This window comes from Sorex araneus, chromosome 4, assembly GCF_027595985.1.
Source record: "Sorex araneus isolate mSorAra2 chromosome 4, mSorAra2.pri, whole genome shotgun sequence".
Taxonomy (NCBI): Eukaryota; Metazoa; Chordata; class Mammalia; order Eulipotyphla; family Soricidae; genus Sorex; species Sorex araneus.
The window spans coordinates 68852632-68873235 of NC_073305.1; the positions used below are offsets into that span (position 1 = coordinate 68852632).

The following is a 20604-nucleotide window of genomic DNA, read 5'->3' on the forward strand; positions in this document are numbered from 1 at the left end:
GATGATTTTATTTTTGAATGCCAAAGAAAATAATCCAGCCTCTAATGACAGCTCTTGTGTATTACCAAAAATAGCCAAAATATATCACCTATGGAGATCAGAATAATGGAATGTGTCTGTCTACCCACTGCCTCACTTCCTATCTTTCCAGCACTGGTTGTGTTGGTTATTCCTTGTGTGTGGATTTTGAGATCTCTCTCTGAAGAGAGATTGTTTAAGAACAGCTGAGTCCCCACTGAGGTGGTCACTCTTCCATGCTCCAGCTCAGCATGTTTCTCCTAGGTGACGCCACCAACATCTCTTGGGGGTCTCCTCACAGGAGACCCACTGGATTCAAATTTCTTCCAGACACAATCTATAGTGCATAAAAATTAATCAAGTCTTATCATGACTTGCTTTATTCATAATACTTAATGGTCATGTAATAGGAGTTTTTATTCAGCAGTTAAAGTTCATAAGTGCAGGTTTTACATGGAGATAGGTATTATGATGATGGTTTAATTACACACCTTTTTGCACACCAAGGGAAATGGGTTATGCAGTTTTTGTAATTAAGGAAAGAGTTCTGAGAGCATATGAACCTAGGGTGAACTGATTTTTTTTAAATGTTTATTTTTAAATTAGTAACTCTTTGAAAACATCCAACCCAGGAAATGAAACTGGGGGTTAGAAGTTGTTTATATATAAACAGCATGCTAGTTCATGCTCTACACACACACATACACAATTTTCTATTCTTTGTTATTAATTAAAATATTTTGCTTCATAAACTTGATTGCACGTGACCAACCCGGGTTCAATTTCTCTGTCCCTCTCAGAGAGCCTGGCAAGCTACTGAGAGTATCCTGCCTGCACGGCAGAGCCTGGCAAGCTACCCGTGGCATATTCGATATGCCAAAAACAGTAACAACAAATCTCATAATGGAGACATTACTAGTGCCCGCTTGATAAAAATCATAAGCTTGATATTAATGCAGTTACCACACCTCTTTTCCTTAAAGGCTAATATAAGAGATACTTCTCCCAAGGATAGCAATTTCAGGTTTATTAAACAAGTCACATGGTGTTAGGACAAAATTCAGTTACATCTCCAAATTCTTGGTTTCACTGAAGCTATAACATTTCTTCAACTTCAATTTGCTTTTCATAGAATGAGAATGTTTGCCTTCTCGGTGTTACTAAAATCAAAATTGCTTCTGCTTTCTCTTGCTCCTAACACACCCTGCACATATCCTTTCCTACCCTCTTTTCTAACTTCAGACTACTTAAATCAGCTCTCCGCTCATCTCCTAAGAATGAATGGCTAGAAAGTCTCTTGATTTTAGAATTCTAGAACAATCTATTGAGATTGTTTGACACCTGAAATGAAGTCTTCTCAGTTCAGTAAATTCTTTCAGATTATCGTATCAAAATAAACTGGGGAAGGTGGCGTCTTCATTAACCATACTCATCAGCAAGTTCCACTGGCTCTATTTTCAGAGTACTCCCCCTTCTAGACATCTCCATTGCTGCCCCCACCTTCTGGTTCTAGCCTCTGTCATCTTCCTTATAACACAGTTCTCTGCTTCCATACTTCTATCTTGAGTTTATAGCATGGGGAAAGACACCTTTTAAACCCAAGGAAGTAGATGTCATGTTCATATTCATAACCTCCAGAACTTGCATCTCACCAAAAAGAAATGCCCATGTCCTCTCTCTGGGGGCATAAGAATGTATCATTTTGGAAGGCACATTGTCTCACTGTGCTTATTCTCAGCAAATTTCTCCTTCCTCACCTACTTCTGTTTCAGAATTTCCAGTTCCTCTGTTGCCTCTGCTCTTCTCTCAGATATTTTACTAATTTGTTTCCTCCACCTTATCAGCGAGGTCTTTACTAGGGCACCCAGACCTCTCCCCAGAACTTTCTATCCTTGAGCTACTTTTCTGCCAACCAATGAGATAGTGTCTGTTTTCTTTCCTGAGCTGGCAGAGATGACTTTCTGCTTTGCTCACTGAGTCTAGCAAGGTGACCAACACATAATAATCAGTTACTATGACTGTCAACAGTCAAGCATGACCATTGTTGGATGAATGCTCTCTCTAAATGGTGAATGCAGTATCAACAATTTGAAGGCCAAGGACTACGTCTTTGAGTACTGTGAATTCAACATGAAGCTTAGAGCTAGTAATGGTAGTGGATGATTATTGTGTGGCCACTTTATCACTGGCTTTTATTTTCTACACATGCAAATATATATTAGCCAAAAGGGACCAAAACAATTCCAAAAACTATTCTGTTGGGATAAAAATCATGAGGAACTTTTTCATTTTCCCCTTCCTATTGCTCTGATAAACACCTTTCTACCAAAAATAAATGTTATGATATACTAATAGCAGGGTCAGCATCCTTTCTAGTCGGGCTCAAATCTTGCATTAAATGGACACAGGCCTGAATTGAAACTTAGATTAATGGCACTCCTCTGATTGCAGGGTTTACCAGACTCCTAATCCACTGTCTTATTAAGCAGGAACAGTTCAACCTATTGAGTGTGATGCTGTTCACTCTGTCAAACATCTCGGCAACAAGCATGGCCAATTAAAGTAGGCCCCCCCCCACTGTCAATCACCATGACTGGCTGAGGGAAGAAGGGATAGAGTAGATTGGGCTAAAGTTCTTCCTTGGAGCTCTCCGTGTACAGAGAAGTGCCCAACGTGACTCTGGACTCTGCCTGTGGTCAGCTTCTTTTGGTGGAGAATCAGAGGAAATTCAGGACCATAATAGAATATTAACAGCTGCTGTGGCAGGGGTAGCAATCAGTCAGAATTAGACACTGGGCAAAACTGTAACACTCCCAGATGGCTGTGTGCCAACTGAGCTTCAGCTGTGAAGCCTCCTGTGGCAGGAAATTATCAAGTTTATATACCCAGAGAGATGTGGTGTTTGCAGGAGTGGGATGTTAAGGACATAGAAGGAGAGAGGCATAGAATGCCTATTTAGTGGAGAAGGAAGCACAAAAAAATACGCACCACCCTTTGAGTTCATTTTCTCTGTCTAATTGTCTAGCTCTTTTGTTAAACATCTTTTATTTTCACAATTATGTGCTTATTTGGAACTACATACAAATATATTTTTTAAAACCCCACTTAGAACCCCTCTCTCTGTTTAGTTGTGATTCTGCATTTGAGTCTTGTATTCAGTCAAGCTTGAAGTTAAATTTCCTTTGATAAAAAATTGAGAGAAACGATGTAAAATTGAGTCATTTTCAAATGACCTGGATAAACTATCCCTACTTGGCATCTTTTACTCTGAGAGCACAAAACATTCATTTTACCACCCCTGATCTCCTTTTGGGATTTGCTATTCTCCCTAAGATATGGGTGTTTTGGAGAACTAATTTTATCTCATGGTCATGGAGGAGTGCAGAATGTGTATTACACATGCTTCATGACTATGGCTCATGCAGTCATGCCAATGGGTGGTTCGGCCCCTGATTTTGTCTTGAGCATAATTAAGCTCACGCTCTTCCTCATATTCGGAGTCCAGGTACAGAGCCTCCTTTCATACCCCTGAGCGGAGAATGCTCTTTTATTTGGCCATGAATAATGTTTCCTCAGTGAAAGAGCCCAACACACAGTCCACTAGAACAATTTGAATGCAAGAGAGAGAAAAAGAGAAAAAAAAACTGAAACTTGTATATACATGAGAATTTATTGCAATCCAAGAGCATATTACTGGCTTCAGAGATGGCTGAATGTAAGAAGTGAAAATGATGTGATCGGGGTTTGGTGTTTTTTGAGTCTTTTATTTTTTGATTCCAGTTTTGGTTACAGCCCCCTCCCCCGCCTTTACCCTGTCCCCTCACACACACCCCAGACCCCTGGCCTCTTGTTTCTCATCTTGAGCTTAGTCTGTCCTGTTCTGTGTTTTCACCTTTCTCTTTCTCTTATCTCTGTGTTTCTGTCCTTTAAGTAGACCCTTTCCATATTACAGCAACAGTTGCCTCATGTCCTACTCTATCAATAATTCCTTCAGAAAGAGTATTTCTTTAATCAATTATAATAAAAATCCTAGAATAAACTCTGAGCAATTTAGTGAAAGTGCTGAAGTATCATGGACAAGTGGGAAAGAGGGGGCCTTTGAAGGAAAAAAATAACAGTGCTAAATGTAAGGAAAACAGTGTCATTGAAACACCTCTTTGCTGACTCTTGGTTACCTTTTCAATCTGAAAAGGTTCTCATATCTTGGCAGATATATTCCGTAGCACTTCTCAATAATTCTTCTGTGTGTTTTTAACATTCTGTAATATTTGGATGTTGTATTTCCTTGTTAGGACACTCCACTAATCCCTGTTTGGCTCTCAGCTAGCACACAAAATACATGAGGGCAGGCACTGAGTCTGTTTTCCCAACTCTATCTCCTCTCTATCTCCAACTCATTTTCCTTTTCTTTACAAGTCTCACAATGGAGACGTTACTGGTGCCCGCTCGAGCAAATCGATGAACAAAAGGACGACAGTGCTACAGTGCTCATAGGCTGGATGAAGGAGAGGGTGGGCCACACCCAGTGGTTCTCAGGACCTACTCCTGATTCTGTTCATAGGGACACATATGCAGTGTTAGAGATCAAACTAGGATCAGCTGCATGTAAAGCAAATGCCTTAACCAGCGTTTGTATGCTATCTTTCCAGACCTTCTATTGCATTTCTCTTTGAAGAGGGTGAGGGAAAATTGAGAACTTGCAGGGGGGAGGAAAAGTAGGGGAGGAGCCTTTGGGGCACAATCCATGGTGTTGGGGCTACTTCTGGCTCTGAGCTCAGGGATCATTCATGGTGGTACTCAAAGGACCATATGCAGTGCCAGAGATAAAACATGGGCCGGCCAAATGCAAGGCAAGCATCCTACTTCCTGTAGTATCTCTCTGGGCCCTCTCTTGCATTTCTTTAAAAATGCATTCAACAACAGTAAAGCTGTGGCTCACCGGTGTGATGCTCTATGTTTGATCTCCTGCACAGCATTGCATCCCAGACCCCACCCCAGCACTGCCTTGCCAGCATTAGTCCTGTCCCCTCTCCGAAGCATCACAGGATGTGGTTCATGATTTTGAAAAAATTCCCTTAGCTTACAAAAAAAACCCCAAAAAAACAAAACAAAAAAAAAACCTATCCCCTGCCCCTATAGCCACCTAATTTTGCTTAGACTTTTCAACTCTTTTGGCATAGGATAAATTTCTCAGAAGCTCCAAGAAGTTAATAAACAACATAACAAATTATCTGCTGTTTCCCACTCTGGAGAAGCCCATATTTTCTCCTGAACATGCATTTATCTTGCCCCCTCACATCTATCTAAATATTTTTTCAATAAAAACTATTTTGCTTCATGGAAAGAAAGAAAAAAAAAGAAGTTTAACCAAAGTTGTATAGTCATTCAGAGGCCAGGAAAAATGAAATTTCTTTATTCTGGCTTCTGGTCCTGGTCTATCAATTTGAGCGTTGGCCTCACTCCTCAACAGACTGTGCGAGTGGTCCTGTGGAGGGAACTCAAGGTCTTCACCATTTCACCATTGCTTTTGGCAGTTTTTTTCAAGCACACTGTCTCAGCTATGGTGTAGAATTCTAGAGATACAAGTTCTTATTGCTCTATTAGACTTTGCTTTTTGGGTCACACCCGACATTGCAGAGGTTACTCCTGGCTCATGCACTCAGGAATTACTCCTGGTGGTGCTCAGGGGACCATATGGGATACTGGGAATCGAACCCAGGTCAGCTGTGTGCAAGGCAAACACCGTACCTGCTGAGCTATCGCTCCAGCCCCAAGGTCTATTAGACTTTTAATGGACTTCATTTTTTAAAAATTCAAAGAAGGAGCAGAAATAGTCCTCTTTCAATTGAGATGGCTCTAAAGATATCATGATGGAAAATAGGTTCAGAGATTTGTTTTCTACCCAGGAATCATTCTCTGGCTATGATATTTAACAGTGGCACATTGGTACTGTAGCATTTATATTTAAGAGGATTTTCCCCACATTGTTTGAAAACTTGGAATATCTGAAAAATGAACGTCAATGATTCTATTTTAAAGCTATATTATCATTTAAGCATATTTGGTACACTTAAAACTATTTTGTTGAGTGACTCTTTACAAGTGAGTGGCATGACCAATGCTAATAGATTTAATAGATTAAAAAAATAGTATCAGCCATGGAGGAAAATGCAATTCACCAAGCCACTTGGAGCGTATTACAAAGTCCTCAAGTCCCCATCTGTGGTATGCTGGTAGCCTTTCCTATATTAAAAGTTTGGTCATATTTGGTTTGGTCAGCCATGAACTACAATGGCATGGTTTACACTGGCAGACTGAAATCTGGCATTTAGGGTTCAAATCTCACATGTACCCATCTTACCAGTGGGGGATCAAATCTCACCTCTACTCTTCCTACCAGTATAACACTTGTTCACTCAGCAAACACATGCACTGATTCCTAGTCTTCAAGAGGTCTCTGTTCTTGTAGCTAGAAGGCATGCAGTAAGCACAGGCATGAGTGATTATTTAATTGGGAAAGGTTTTAAGTGGGTGAGAGGGATATGGTCTTTTGGAGGGTAGGGTGATAAGGTGCCATTTATACTACTTGGTCAAAAGGACCTCTCTGGCATGATACAGGAAGGCCAGGTAGGTCATGTGTAGTGCAGGAGAAAATGCAGGCATAGCTTGGTGAGGGACAATTTCTCATCACTGAGCCAGAGCATGTGTGGCGCCCATGAACAAGGCAGCGGTGTGGCTGGAAAAGAAGGGTAGAAAAGGAGCTTCCTTGTATAAAATGAATACAGCCTCCTCACACATGATTGAGCTGCAGTGTAAAACTCCACATGAATTTGTTATCAATAATTAGCATTGTGATTTAACCATATGCTTGTTACATGGTAACTGCAATGATGATTTTATTGTCTTTCTATAAAATTTCTTGCTGACCCTGCTCTGAAGTTCCATGCTTTACACAGTCTAGGCCCTAATAAGATTCTATTCTTCCATAGAACAATTCCCACCCCATCCTCTTCCTGGCAGGCGTATGCTTAGAGATCCTTTGGGTTTCAGTCAAGCAGTGTGTCTCCAGGGAAGCATCCCTAATCGTCCCCAGGGGAATGAGGTGGTCTCTGAATATGTTCCTGCACTTCTTCTATCAGCACTTATTGCATGACAAAACAACCCAACATTTAAAAGAATTCTCTTTCTAGTGGAATCACTGAGTACACTGAGATTGTGTCTATTCTCCTGCCCGTGTACTAATTACAGTGTTGAGTTTGAGCAGGTCCTTTAATGCTTATTTGCAGATGGATGAGTACATGACTAGACTCATGGACAGACAGATGGATAGGCAGACAGCTGGCTGGCTGGATGTATGCTAGTACATTTTGCTCTTCACTGGGCACATTACGAGGCAGGGCTCACCAACAGTATTACAATACCGGTGAAATATGGGTGCCACACACTCTTTCATACTGAGGCCATGGGTTTCATCAAGCAAAGTCCCCAAGGGAGAATAGGCTATTAAATTTTCAGAACCTTAAAATTGCAAGGAGCCTATTTTGTCAGTTAAATGTCCTCCATTTACCCAAAGAAGGAGCAGAGGACCAAGGAGATAAAATGACTTACTGAAGTCCCACAGTCGCCGTGCTCAGGCCTGGAACTAGTAATACAGCCTTCAGATTTGTTATGTTGGGATTCCGTACTATAGGGACCCCCAAACCCAAACACTGAAATGCTCTAATGATTTGTCATAAAAAGATAAATCCAGTGCTGAGTGGGGGATGGAAGGAACCACTACACTATGTTGGCAGGGTTGTGTTATTTTATATTTGATGCCATTTGTGGATGGTGGAAATCCCTGCTTTTATGTGAGAGTTTCAAAATCTTTCAAACCGCTTGATGCCTTTCAAAGATTTTAATTTCTGGATTAGACACAGAGTGCTCCAACAGGTTGGCAATATCTTCCCCATCCGTGGAGTTATAGAGTAGCAAGACTGATTTGAAAATAAATTATTGGTAAACATTTGAAAATGAGAAACAAATTATTCCCTGAACACTTAGCTCTTTCCTTCAAATACACACTTGAAACTTGCTAAGACTCTATTCTGTGAGAATGCTTGAATCTCTCCCTAAATCATAACACGGGTAAACTTACCGAAATATTTTTACAATTTTATTAGAGGTTTTAATTCACTGCTTTATCTATCTCTGTTAGACTGCAAAATAGCTTTAAATATTCAAGTGGTAATTAATGAATCTTTTATGTTGCAAATCAAACATTTTCATCTGTGTGCTGGTGGCGCAGCAGTGAGGAAGGATTTAAAGAGTAATTGTTTCTCCCAATTCCACACTACTGACTAGCATTCACCTTACATTTTAGGCGTTGGTTTCCGTTCCATCCTGTTGCTTGGTGGGGCTACAGCTCATTGTGGATCAGTCTGCTGTCTTACTGGAGGTCAGGATTTCTAAACGTGTTTCTTGCCAGAGACATTCCCGGCTAGATGGAAAGTCTTTGAATGTGGAATTTTTGCTTGAGTGCAAAATAATAAAAAGCATGTGTATGTTAAAAAAGGATCAGCTTAATGGCAAATGAGCATTGGCTTACATTAATATTCTATTACAGTTAAAACTCCTATTTAATAAATTTTCTCCAGACTTTCCCCCCCAACATGTAACATATTTTTCTAAGTGGTATGCCAACCTAAAAAAAGTATACATTTGATTTATGTTAAGTCAATAACATGCACAAGCCATTTAAAATTGTATTTTAAGTGTAGAAATAGCAACTCAAGGAAACACATATAGTACCATATATCAAGGAAGAAAACGTTAGTTTCTTGGGGGATGAAATGCCTTGTAAATATTATTTTATTTAGAAGATAGTTTTTTAATGAGGTGCTTTATGTCAGATGGCAAGAAGGCAAGTTTGAAATCTTGCAATTTAGCTTACAACCAAAACCCAGACTTGAATGAAAGACTTTGCGTAATTTAAGTTTGCCTTTCCGCTCTGTCAGTAGTAAGAAATGAGCCCAGGAGAAGAGCCCTTGCTTGGGAACCTTCACGAAAGGACTGACAAATTCTTCAATGCAAGCTCTCTGTTCTTCTATGGCCCTAATTAATACCGGACTTGGTGACATTTATGTATCAGAGCAATAACCTAAACAGGAAACAATTTATGTCACCTCAAGCTTTTTAACAAATCGATGCAACTATTTGTAATTGCTTGTTTCACAAGATTAAAAGTGCTAGAGCCTGATCTTCACCCACGGATTTGTGGTCAACCTGACCTGTGCTTCCATTGTTTAAGAGAAAAAAAAAGAAAGAAAGGCAAGGAAAAAAGAGAGTTGATGATCAGCACTAACTTCCATCAAGTAATCCATATTGCTAATATTCCTGGAATTTTAATGTAGTTACAATTTATAGCCGATCAAATGTGGTTACCTAAATTGCTGTTGCTAGTAGACAGTTTAACTGTCTTTATTAATTACAGTATAATTTAATGTTTGAGTACCGGCACTTGTGTTGGTCATTTTTACAGTGAGAGCAGTTATCTGCCGTATGACGAACCATTTTAGCATTTTCAATGGAAATTTGCTAATATGATGAGTGATAAAAATGTCACACGCTGGTAAATAATGATTATTGCTTTGGCTGAAATTAATTCTTGAAAGGCCGGTTACCTTCAAATTAACATTATAACTTGAAGCTTGTCTTTCTTCCTCTTTTGTGTGTGTGCATATATATATATATATATTTTAATATATATTCTATAGAACGTTCTTAAGTTCAGATTTATATATATTGTATGTTTTAAGCACTGAATACCATTTATAATCAGAATAGAAGCCAGGCTTTTAAAATAAAAATATAATAATGATTAAAAACAAACAAAAGGTTGTATCTAGAGTGATGGTTTTTCTAATCCAAATATTGTCCCACAGTTAAGCCAGTGTTTTTGTACGTAATTTAATTTCCCTCCAATGTGAATTCTGTCTTAAACCTTTCATCAATCAGTCAACTCCTTAAATGAAGGTTTGAGACCCAATTTTACTTATTTTGAATAAAGAATACTTTTATTCAACTCGGCTACAATGAAGATGAAAGATAAATTTTGATTTCTATCCTATACATAAATATGTAATATCATCAAAGAAGACAAAATCTGTAAGTCAAGAAAGACTTAATTATACTTTTTGTTCTTTATTTAAAGAGGATGGGGTGAAAACTGTTATGATCACAAAGTCGTTTATGTTGGTATGATATTGGTCTTCCTAAGTTTTTTTTTTTTTCAGTAGAAAGGTCCCCACTTGAAAAAAGAGCCAACATTTTTGGGTTGTTACCTATCTATGAACATGTCTGAAATCAGTATATAAAATATGCTCGTGATTTAAATAATTTTTTAAATACTTAAAAATGTGTTGTCAGCCCTTAAAATCTTCACTAATACGTCATCATCCTTGGTTTGAACCCTCAATTTATTCCAATGTGTACATATTAATTTTTTCCAACTGCATATGCCTTAAGAGCAGTATTTACATTTAAGCCTGGCATTTAAGGAAATTTCAATTAACCTTATTATGATATTCTTCATAGCTAGATGTGAATTAAGGGTTCAAATGTTTCACTAATTATCAGACTAGAGGGCTTCTGGGCTGTGGCATAAATGCTAATGAATAGGACACTACTTTACAAATAGTAAAACTGTATTTAAAATAAATATTTTTTTCAAAAAAGATTTTTTAAAACAAGGCTGGGTAGAATGTTACCCTGTTTGTTTCTCAGCAAAAGGTTGTCTTGTCAAATAAAAAATGCCAGGTTAATTTTAAGTCATCTTGTGGCTTGTCGCATGTATTCTAAATTACATATGAAACGGTTTTATATTACCATGGTTTGGCCATTTAAAGTACTGCTTTCAATATACTGGCAATTTAATTTTCACTGAAAGATGATGTTTAAATTCATTAACCCTTAGAATATAAATGAGAATATTATTAAAGAGAAATAGCAAATTTTTCTAAGGACACGCAATAAAAAAATCTCAAAGATCAGATTCATTTTTTTAAAAAAGAATATTTAGTTTCTGGCGCTCTTGACTAAATAGTTATCCAGCATACTTTTGATAGAATATTTTTATAAAATCATTTGTTCTAATCTAAGCATTTATCATTATATGCAAAAAGATTTCTTGATGAGAATATTATAGACGGTGCATGTTTTTGACATTAGCATTTTATTTGGATGACTAATCTTGCAGATGTGAAATTTTAATGAATTATTCATGAAATTGCTTTCTTCTGAAATTTTAGTTTGCTCTTAATGCTAGTTATTAAATATTTTGTTTTTTCTCTACAAAATTTGACGAAGGAAAATAAGAGTGCTTGCCTTGAGAGAAAAGATACCTCTTTCTCATAGCTCTCTACTTGTCTTGTGACTTTTTAAGTGAAAACTTTCACTTTGAAACGCTGAGTGCCAGCCCTCTGTGACAATGAAGGCTTTTGGTTAAGATGGATTCTAATTCTGTGTGGGAAGCAGCTGATGACAAACCTAAGGCATGTACCTAATGTGGAATATCAGCAGGTCAGAAGGGGAAAGAAACTTAGGCTGTGGCGACTTTTACTACCAGTGTGAAAACCAGCATTTTTATTGCATTTGAGAAATGCTATCATGTCAGTAATTAGTACTGACTACACACTTTTTTTTCTGTCTGCATCCACAGACACGGAATGATGGAATTACAGTTGATGTCAAGGAATGATTTTCTTTTATGCCTTATTAAAACAAAACCAAACAAATAAAAATTCTTGTCACTGGCAGCACATCTCCAGGAAGCAGCAGCTCACGGTCTGGACTGCACCGTCTCTCTCAGGCCTTCTGTTGAGCAGAGCCTGTGAGGACAAGGGGCCCACAAAATGCCTGTGAAAGTCTGTTTCCTTCTTACAACAAAATTAAAAAAAAAAAAAAAGCAAAACCAACTCTCCAAAACATGCCAAATATCAAAAGGGTCTATATACCATTAACTAAGAGGTACCAAAAAGATTCAGAACCCTGACGAGTATATTTATCTCTGCACCCTTGGAAACAGAGTCCAGCTGGAATGTGGAAAGGAGAGGAATCTTTTTTTTTTTTTTAACTTTTTGCGCATGATAAAATAGCTAGTGACTGACATCATATTTGGGGTTAAGAATCCAAGTGGTTTTTACTACCCCCAGGTTTCTGGGGCTACCTTGCAAGCCGTGGGGTGGCGGCAGGGGGTTGGCAGTCACCCTTCTGTACAAAAGTCTTGATATTTCATGGTACTGCGGGTGGGGAGCAGGCAGTGTATGTCATCCCACCAGGTCAGGCGTTAGGAACAAGGAGAAACCCTCCTCTCTGAAAGGATATTTGCCTGATAGAAGGGACTCTCTCCCTCACGTAAGCTTTTCATTGAGGGGCGGGGGGGGGGGGGGAAAGGAGGGGAGAAGTAACAAATTATCTTTACATATTGGCACCTTGTAAAGTTTTTTTTTTTATACAAAAAGTTCAATAGCTTGACACTCTCCATTATTAATCACTACTTCACTGATAAACTTTGAAGATTTGAACCTGGAATTTCATCATGCAAAATATTTACTGCAGCAGGAGAAAACATTTTTTTAAAACAAACATTTTTTTTTTCTCTTTTCAAATGTATGAACTTAGTTTAAGATAGCCAGGAAGGCGGTGGTAGGATAAACACAAGGGACAGGAATGTATCAAAAAACATTTTTAACACACACTGCACCCACACCCACACACCCACCCACACACACACACATTCACTCATAAAACCTGTACAAAATGCTCTGATCAATGAGAACAGAAAAAAAAAAAATCTGTCAACTATGTTACAATTTAAAAGCCAAAAAAATAAAATAAAATAAAAGGGAGTTTCTCCCTCACACATGTCAGGAAATGTCATCCAATATTCTTAAAGCAAGGATAACTAAATAAAATACATGTGCAGCATATTCTGCAATTCCATTACATACAGTAGTTTTTTTTCCAAAGCTAATTTTTTTAAGTATCGTTAATATAAAGCAGTTGCACAAAAAGCAAAGGTGTTTTGACAAACAGGTGTATGCATTTATTCCTTTTTAGGAACAGTATCTAAAAAAAGAACCACCCTCTGCCCTCCCCCAAAAAAGACAAAGATTCACACAGACACATCGGGATATATGTACAACATAATAAACCCCATCCTAAAGAAGCAACTGGAATAACCCCGAGGGATACAGAATCAGAACTGTAAAAATTATAGTGAAGTTTGCTTGCTGTAAAGCCTGAGAATTTTTTTTAGTTGGTTCTTCTGCAAGGCTGTGATACCTGCAAAGATATGTAAAATCTAATTTTTCTTTTTCTCGTTTTGCTACAGTCTTTAGACTAAGCATGCAAGACATACGACTAAGTGCAACTGAGTGAAATGTATTTTTTTTTTAATTTTAATCATTCCCTAAAGGTTTGAACTGAGGTATGCGTACTAACAGTTTCTCATGCTGTTATCTTTACTCATGTCTAGCTACACATGCTGAGAATGAACTAATCTACCAGATTTTTATCCTCTTTTGAATACCAAACTAACCAGCAACCACTCAGTTTAGAAGCACAGGGCCTCCTTCCCATGACCCTGTCTGGCTACTGCCTGCACATCATGAAGCTGCCTGGAAAAGTTAAAAAGAAATCTCTAGTGACCACAGACTGCCCTTTATACAGAAAGCAGAGTGAAGCTTCAAAAGTAACTGCCAAAGACGTTTTGTACCAAGCTTGAGTGGAAGGGAGTGCTACTTTTATCCCCCCCACTAAAGAAAAATGCTGAGCAAGGTCTAATCAGGGGCGGGGGCGCGGGGGAGGGGGGGGTGGAAAAAGGAAGGAAAAAAGAAAAATTAAAACAAACAGAAAGCCAGAGGATATATGCCAAGATAAACCCAAATTGATACAAAGATCATCTCGTAGTCCTAAACTAAAGTGGCATACTTAAAAAAAAAATGCGTCCTAGAAATACTATTCTGTGGTCTGGTTCAATTGTGGAAGCTTTTCTGTTCTCTCTGAATTGTATCAGAGGTGTCTGCTTTATTGGACACCCTAATTGTCAGTGGCATACATTCATTGTACTTTTTTTGAGATGGGTCTCCCTTCTTGTTTTGCTCCTTTAATACTGTGTCATATTCTTATCTGCAGTAGCCTCATAATTTCTCTGGATGAGAATGAGTTTTGGTCTCTGTAGAGGTACAGAAAAAAAATTGACTAAAAACTGAAGGGAAAAAAAGGAAGTAACAACTTTGGTTCCATTCCCTACTTGGTCTTCTAAATTTACTCTACGACGAAGGAGCAGTTCTCTCTCGGGTTAGCAACAGCCTGTCTCTCATCAATTGCCTCTAAATTCTTTTGCCTCCTTTGATCAACAATAAGAGGATATTTGGCTTCATCAGATAAAGCATAAAACAGAGAACATAATTTACCTTTGTGTAATATCTTTGGTAATTTTAGGGGAAAAAAAGGTACAAAGAATATAAATTAAGCTCCAAAGGGCTCTCAAATTAAAACAAAAGCTACAGTTCTAGATAAATAAATGACAGGAAAGAGTAGAAGTGTTGAGGGATTCTAAGGACTGAGGTTATTCTGTCCCATCACTATCACATTCTGCATGTCGTGTCTGTTTCCCCCAAAGCCTAGGGCTCAGATGCAATCCCATCTACTTGATGTCTTCTTCTGTTAGTTTCCGACACTGGGTGGGTGTGATGATATTGCATCACAAACTGAACTGCAGTACCAAATTTGCACATTTGAAATGAACACTCGAGCATTTGCCTGAGCTCAGTCCTCATTAACTCCCGTAACAAGTTCATTCTGAAATCTAATTTGCATTCAAACAGATTAGTGCCACCAAATAGGCCTAAACTGATGTTTAAATTTGGTGTCACCACCACTTTCAGCAAAGTTGCTCCATGAAGACAGCTCTGCAGCCATTTGTTCAGAGAAAGCAACCTGTGCTGGGTGTCACGGGACAGCCCGTGGTCCATGGCAACTTGGTCATACCAGGGAGAGCCTTCCACAGCTGTATTGTCAGTCAATTACAGTGGCACTTTTTTCTGGGGGTGGGGGCAGGGGCTGTTGCCTATGTTTCCTTATGCCGGTCACAATGCGGTGGCATTTAAGAATAATGGTAGCTGCAAAACCAAAAAAAAAAAAAAGAGGAAAATCTGAAACAACCCCCTTCCCATCTCCAATACTGCTTTGTGGAATGAATCAGCATTGTTTCCAGAGCCTTTTTTTTCTGTCATTCATTCTCTTTCTGGCAGGACTTCACGTCTGTGTGAGAGGACCTTCATGTGTAGAGTGCAGCATTTGGGACCTTTTTTTTTTTTTTGAATAAGACCAAAACGGAATGTTTTCTGACTTTAGAGAAAACATAGTGATGTCTCAAGGAAAATGGAATGAGTGACAGAAAACTACAAACGAGAAAATGACATTCAGCTTTGTATAATAAAAACACCTATTAACATTCATCACAAGGTACAGAAAACATTAAGCCTCCAAGAGGCCCTGGGCCCAAATGGAGGCCTGAGGTCAGAACTTAAAATGGTATAGTAGAAGCCAAAAAAAAAAAAAAAAGCAATACATTAAAAAGTTTGGGATAATTATTTTAACCCCTCCCCCCAATACACACACAAAGGCCTTCCCCATCCCAATTGGAAGCAAAAAAAAAAAAAAAATGGAGTAAAGGCAGTGATAATCAACATGCAGTACTGTGCAAATAGGTCGTCCATTGGAATCCTTAAATTCTGGGCAGACGCTTGGTCCGCAGCGTAGGTGCACATGCTCAGTTGGGTGTCCTCAGTGTCCAACGTTGGCAGGACTGCAGTTCAAAGTCTGCTGCTAAGAGTGAATCAGTTTAGCAAATTTACAACACTGATGTTGACTGTTAAGAGAGGAAAATCCCAAGTACCAAACAAGTCCATCCAATGCACAGAGTACAAATTCCTTTTTTCAACAAAAAGTAGAAAAATCAAAAATACTCCCAAATGGGATTCTTGATGGCACTAAGAGTTAACACATTTCAGAGTTGTCAAAATGTAGTGAAACTCCTCCAGACTGTACAACAAATGGAGAATAATTTCACTGTTAACTTTTGACATGGTTTTTGTTTTTTGTTTTTTTCCAATCTTCATTTGTGGGGTCGGCCCATCCAGATGTTCACTCCATGTCCTCGGTTACTGGTTCGTCTTCATAATCTCTGTCGTGGTCAAAATCTGGACTGTGGTTGGCTGTCGTCACTAAGGAGAGAGGCCCTTCAGCTTCCTCTGGATCAAGAGGCTCTTCTTTCACGTGCACAGGATGCCTGGGCAAAGGGAACAAACAAGAAAAAGTTCACCGAGGTTAATATCACAATCCCATGCAACTCAGGTTCAGGCCATTAAAGAACCTCGCTGGAACTATAAAGTCCAATACTGCAGCCACAAGACACAGGTGGCCATTGTGTCACAAATCAAAACACACTTGAACTCAATACAACTTAAAATTTGGTTTTTCATGCATTTCACATAATTCAAGGGTGCAAGGGCCACATGTCGCTACCAAACTGGATAGCACAGAGATCATTCCAATTGTCCTTGAAGACTTTTTTTTTTTTTTGGACAGTGATGCTCTCAAATAATCTCTGGACATAAGTGGGTTCCCTTTCCCCAGGGTTTATATTTACTCTGCTGTTTGTTAGAATCTCCTAGGATTCCCTCACCCTCCCGCATCTCTAACTTGCTCTTGGTGAAATTTCTGGTCTAACGGCCACTTCGAGTAACAGACAAGAGGCTCCACAGTGGCACGCTGGGTGGGTAAATACAAACCTTCAAATAATTATGTGAAATAAAAATCTGTGCTACCACAGTGGCTTGTGGGGGACCAGTGAAGGAGGGAGGCTTGGCTAATCATGGCTCGCTGTGTGTTCTGCTTTGCTAGTTAACATGCAGAACCTGTGAAAGAACTCCCCAGAGATCGACCCCAAGCAAGGTTCTATCATTAATCAACTTCAAGCAAACACAGCAAAGAGACACCATGATACATGCTTGAAACTCCAAATTAATGCATATTTTTACAAACTGTCAATAAGGCAAGAAAAGCCCTGGCAGGAAACACAAACGGAGAGGAAAAGGCCCGCTCAATACAACAATATGATAAGAAAGCAGAGCCCCAATCAGAATAATAACGCTGTCAGCTGTAAACAAGGCAAAACACAGGCCCGGCTGGTCGGGGCTACTGGGAAGCGGCCTTGATGAAATCTGCCAACTTTCTCATTATGGACCAGCACATGGTTCACCCGAGGGGACCACAGGGGATCACACAAAACCACTCTGATAACAATTGAGAAATGTTGTTCGTAAATCATATTTACAACCGATCCTTTGCAAATACAAATTACTTTCTATGGCAGGGCTTTTGATATGTAAAAGAACCATTCACGTTTTTTTTTTTTTTAAGTCTCCTTACTGGGACAGGCTACAAGAGGCAGGATTTTTTTTTTTAAACTGACATTATCAAGTATTAGTAATAAGAGGTAGTGCTGGGGATGGTTGGCATCCTAAATAATTAATGTCTGCAAGCCCCAAAGGCCACTCGAACCCTCTGAAAACAAACAGAGGAGTGCTTCGGACTGCCCTTGACAACGAGAGCCTCGGAAAACCAACAGACTCTAAAGTTAGCACTGTGCAGGGAGTAGGGGCGAGAGGGGGTAGGGATGTCAGCATGAACAGCTTTTAAAAATATCATGGCCATATTCTTAAAAACTATTTGCAGTATGAGGGATTTTAAAAGTTGCATTCTAATACATTTTTCTAGTGTGTTCCATTTACTAGTCATGTTCCATCTGTTTTAATTTTTTTTTAATGTACCTATTTTTGTTTCTACGATAAGGCTCAGGAACGGCTACATAAATGGTGAACTGCACAATCAAAATGCAGATTAAAATTTGTAAGAGTTTCAAGATGAAAATGTTAGTGGGTCCTTCTCAGCCTGGGATCCTGGGGGACCACAGACCCACCCCGTGAAATGAGCACTGGCAGGATTCCTATATTCTGAATAACTAGCTGTGCTGATTATTATGCCTTTCGGAAAATCACCCGTAAATGCTAATTAAATACATTGTTTTTTGTTTGTGCTTATCTCCCATTGGGGTCATCATGCTACATACAGTTGATTATGTTAGCCAGTTTACAGTTGCAATTTTTATGTTTCTATGAGACACCACTGTACTGAGACATCAGTTCTTGAATACTGGATATTTTCAAATTCTCTTTTTACCCCCTTCTTTTACTCTATGTACAATCCAGTGATCACTTTTCATCAGCAATCTTTCTTCTTTTATTGATTTACCTCCTTTAAGATAAGCTTTTAAGAATGAAGTTGTTGAAGCAAAGGTCAAAACATCTCTGTAAGGACTTATGATTCACAGCAAGATTAATTTCCAAAGGGATTATATAAATTTAGATTTAACATCATCGGCACCAAGCACTACTTAAAAATATTTTGTTGCTTAGTAGGTATGAGGTAAGCTCAGGTTACCTTAAATTGTGTTTCTTGGATTAATGACAATGTGAATATTTCTCATGTTCCAGTTTCATATTTTCACTACTGAGAATTGTTACTTCATAAATTACTCCTCATCTCCACTGATCACATGTTTTTGGAAATGTTAATTGGTTAGGAATGTGTCTGTGTTTTACTTAGCCTTGTACTGAGGCTCAAATGTAGCCTCAACATTTTCCTACTTTTATTTTCTTAACTATCAAATTTGCTAATCTTCTCAGGTTTCTAAATCTGAATTTGATGACTTTTGATGAGCAAAGGTCACAAGGAAGGAGGGGAAACCTAGAGGAAATCAAGCTGTCTGAGTGAAAGCCCTGCTCTGTATGATTCTCTCCTTTGGCAAATATTTATTTTTCTGGAGAAAAAAAATCAGACGTAAGACAAGGACCCCAATGAAACACAGTTTGATTCAGAAACTATTGTTCCCCCCCCCAACATTTGCAGCCCACTTCAGTAAAACGATTCACCATCCCAAAGACATGGGTCATGACCCTACCATACATGCTGGGTCAATCCCAGTGCATAATGTAGAGTGGGTCCCCAAGAAATGTTAACTGAAGAGATGGACTATGTGAAAACCTGACCACACAACCAGGTACGATATTAAGGCTTCTTAAAACTCGAGAGAAATGAAATCCAACTTCAGGACATTTCTTGATACTAGCAGGTCCCCCTGAGCGTGGCAAATGCAGTAACACAGGCATGCAGTGCTTCAGAGAATAAAAGAGAATGGATTTCCATGCAAGATACATTTCAGGTAAGATGCAAACTATTTGAGATACTATGCCTCGAATACACCCACCGTGTCTTCCAGCAGTTGGAGCTGCATGATGTGCCACCCCCCTTACAGATTACCAACCACCCCCCTCCACCCCCCACCTTTCTCTCCAACTCTGACTTCAGAGAGGGCTACCAGTGAGACACTGCGCAAAGCAACACATTTCTCTTCTTACATCTGAGTAATTCCTTTGTTTAGCCACTCTGGGAACACAAGCGTTTTAAAATAAAGCTGACTGGTGTTTAAAGGCATTGTGTTCTGAGGGCGTGTGCACAGCATGGAGTATTTTGCTTTGTGGCTCCGTTAGCTCCTATCAGGATAAAAGTATAATGCCCCAAAGCCATAATTATGTGACTATTTTCTAGTGTTTCAAAAAGGAAAAGAAACCTAGTGAGTGGTATCGGGGTGTCACAGGAAGGGTAAGAATGAAGAGTTCTCTCTCAACACTAAACATCAGCTGAGCTGCCATGCTAACAAGATCCTTTAAAACCTTGCTGAAAGTTTATGGCCTGATTTATTCCAAGAGTCTGGAATAGTTAAAAAACAATTTTCATCATATCAGGCAGGGTAATGCATATTGGACAAGAATGAAAGCTATGTCGTTACAGGATTCACTTAATGGTAATAAGGGGTCAAAAAGAGTAGCAGTTTGTGACACTGATGGTAGGATAGGGAATCTGCCATTGACTTACATTTAGCAAACAACATAAACCTGTGAGATTTGAGCCACAAACAGTAGGCATCTGCAACCTCTGTATGCTGAGCACCATAAAACATGGTTTCTGGTAATATTCAGGTTAACTCAAACTTGTTAACAAATTAACTTTATAGTGACTTTATTGTTTAAGGCAAAATTAGCATTATTCTAAATTGGTGCCTGAGGTTTCCACTCAAATTTCTTTTTTAGAGAACATTTGTACTAAATAATACAAATATACACCAACTAAATACTGGAGTTTATTTATACTATGCTCTAAACTTTGGAGTCTGTACAGATTATGAGAAATACTATCTCTTTCATTCAGTAACTTCAGGTATTTTTGTTCATTATTGAAATAGCTTATATACCAATTTACATTTGCTCTGAACTTGTTCATTATCTGAGTAAATACTCCTGTCATAGCAGTGATTTGGAGATGATTATGAGTGCGATAACAATAAAATCAGAAACCCAAGTTTCTTTAGGAAATCAGCAAGCAGCAATGTGAAAGACAAATAGGCTTTTAAAATGTTGT

At 38.8% G+C, this 20604-nt stretch overlaps 1 protein-coding gene across 7 annotated transcripts in view; it reads right to left on the reverse strand.

Annotated features, from left to right (window-relative positions):
* Positions 1-11211: 11211 nt before the first annotated feature.
* FOXP1 (forkhead box P1) overlaps positions 11212-20604 on the reverse strand; it is a 793034-nt gene continuing 783641 nt past the window's right edge. For all 7 annotated transcript variants that reach the window (XM_055137067.1, XM_055137065.1, XM_055137064.1 and 4 more), the window contains one exon: positions 11212-16354. In XM_055137067.1, the coding sequence (XP_054993042.1) occupies positions 16210-16354 (145 nt within the window). In that variant the 3' untranslated portion in view covers positions 11212-16209. The remainder of the gene's footprint in view (positions 16355-20604) is intronic.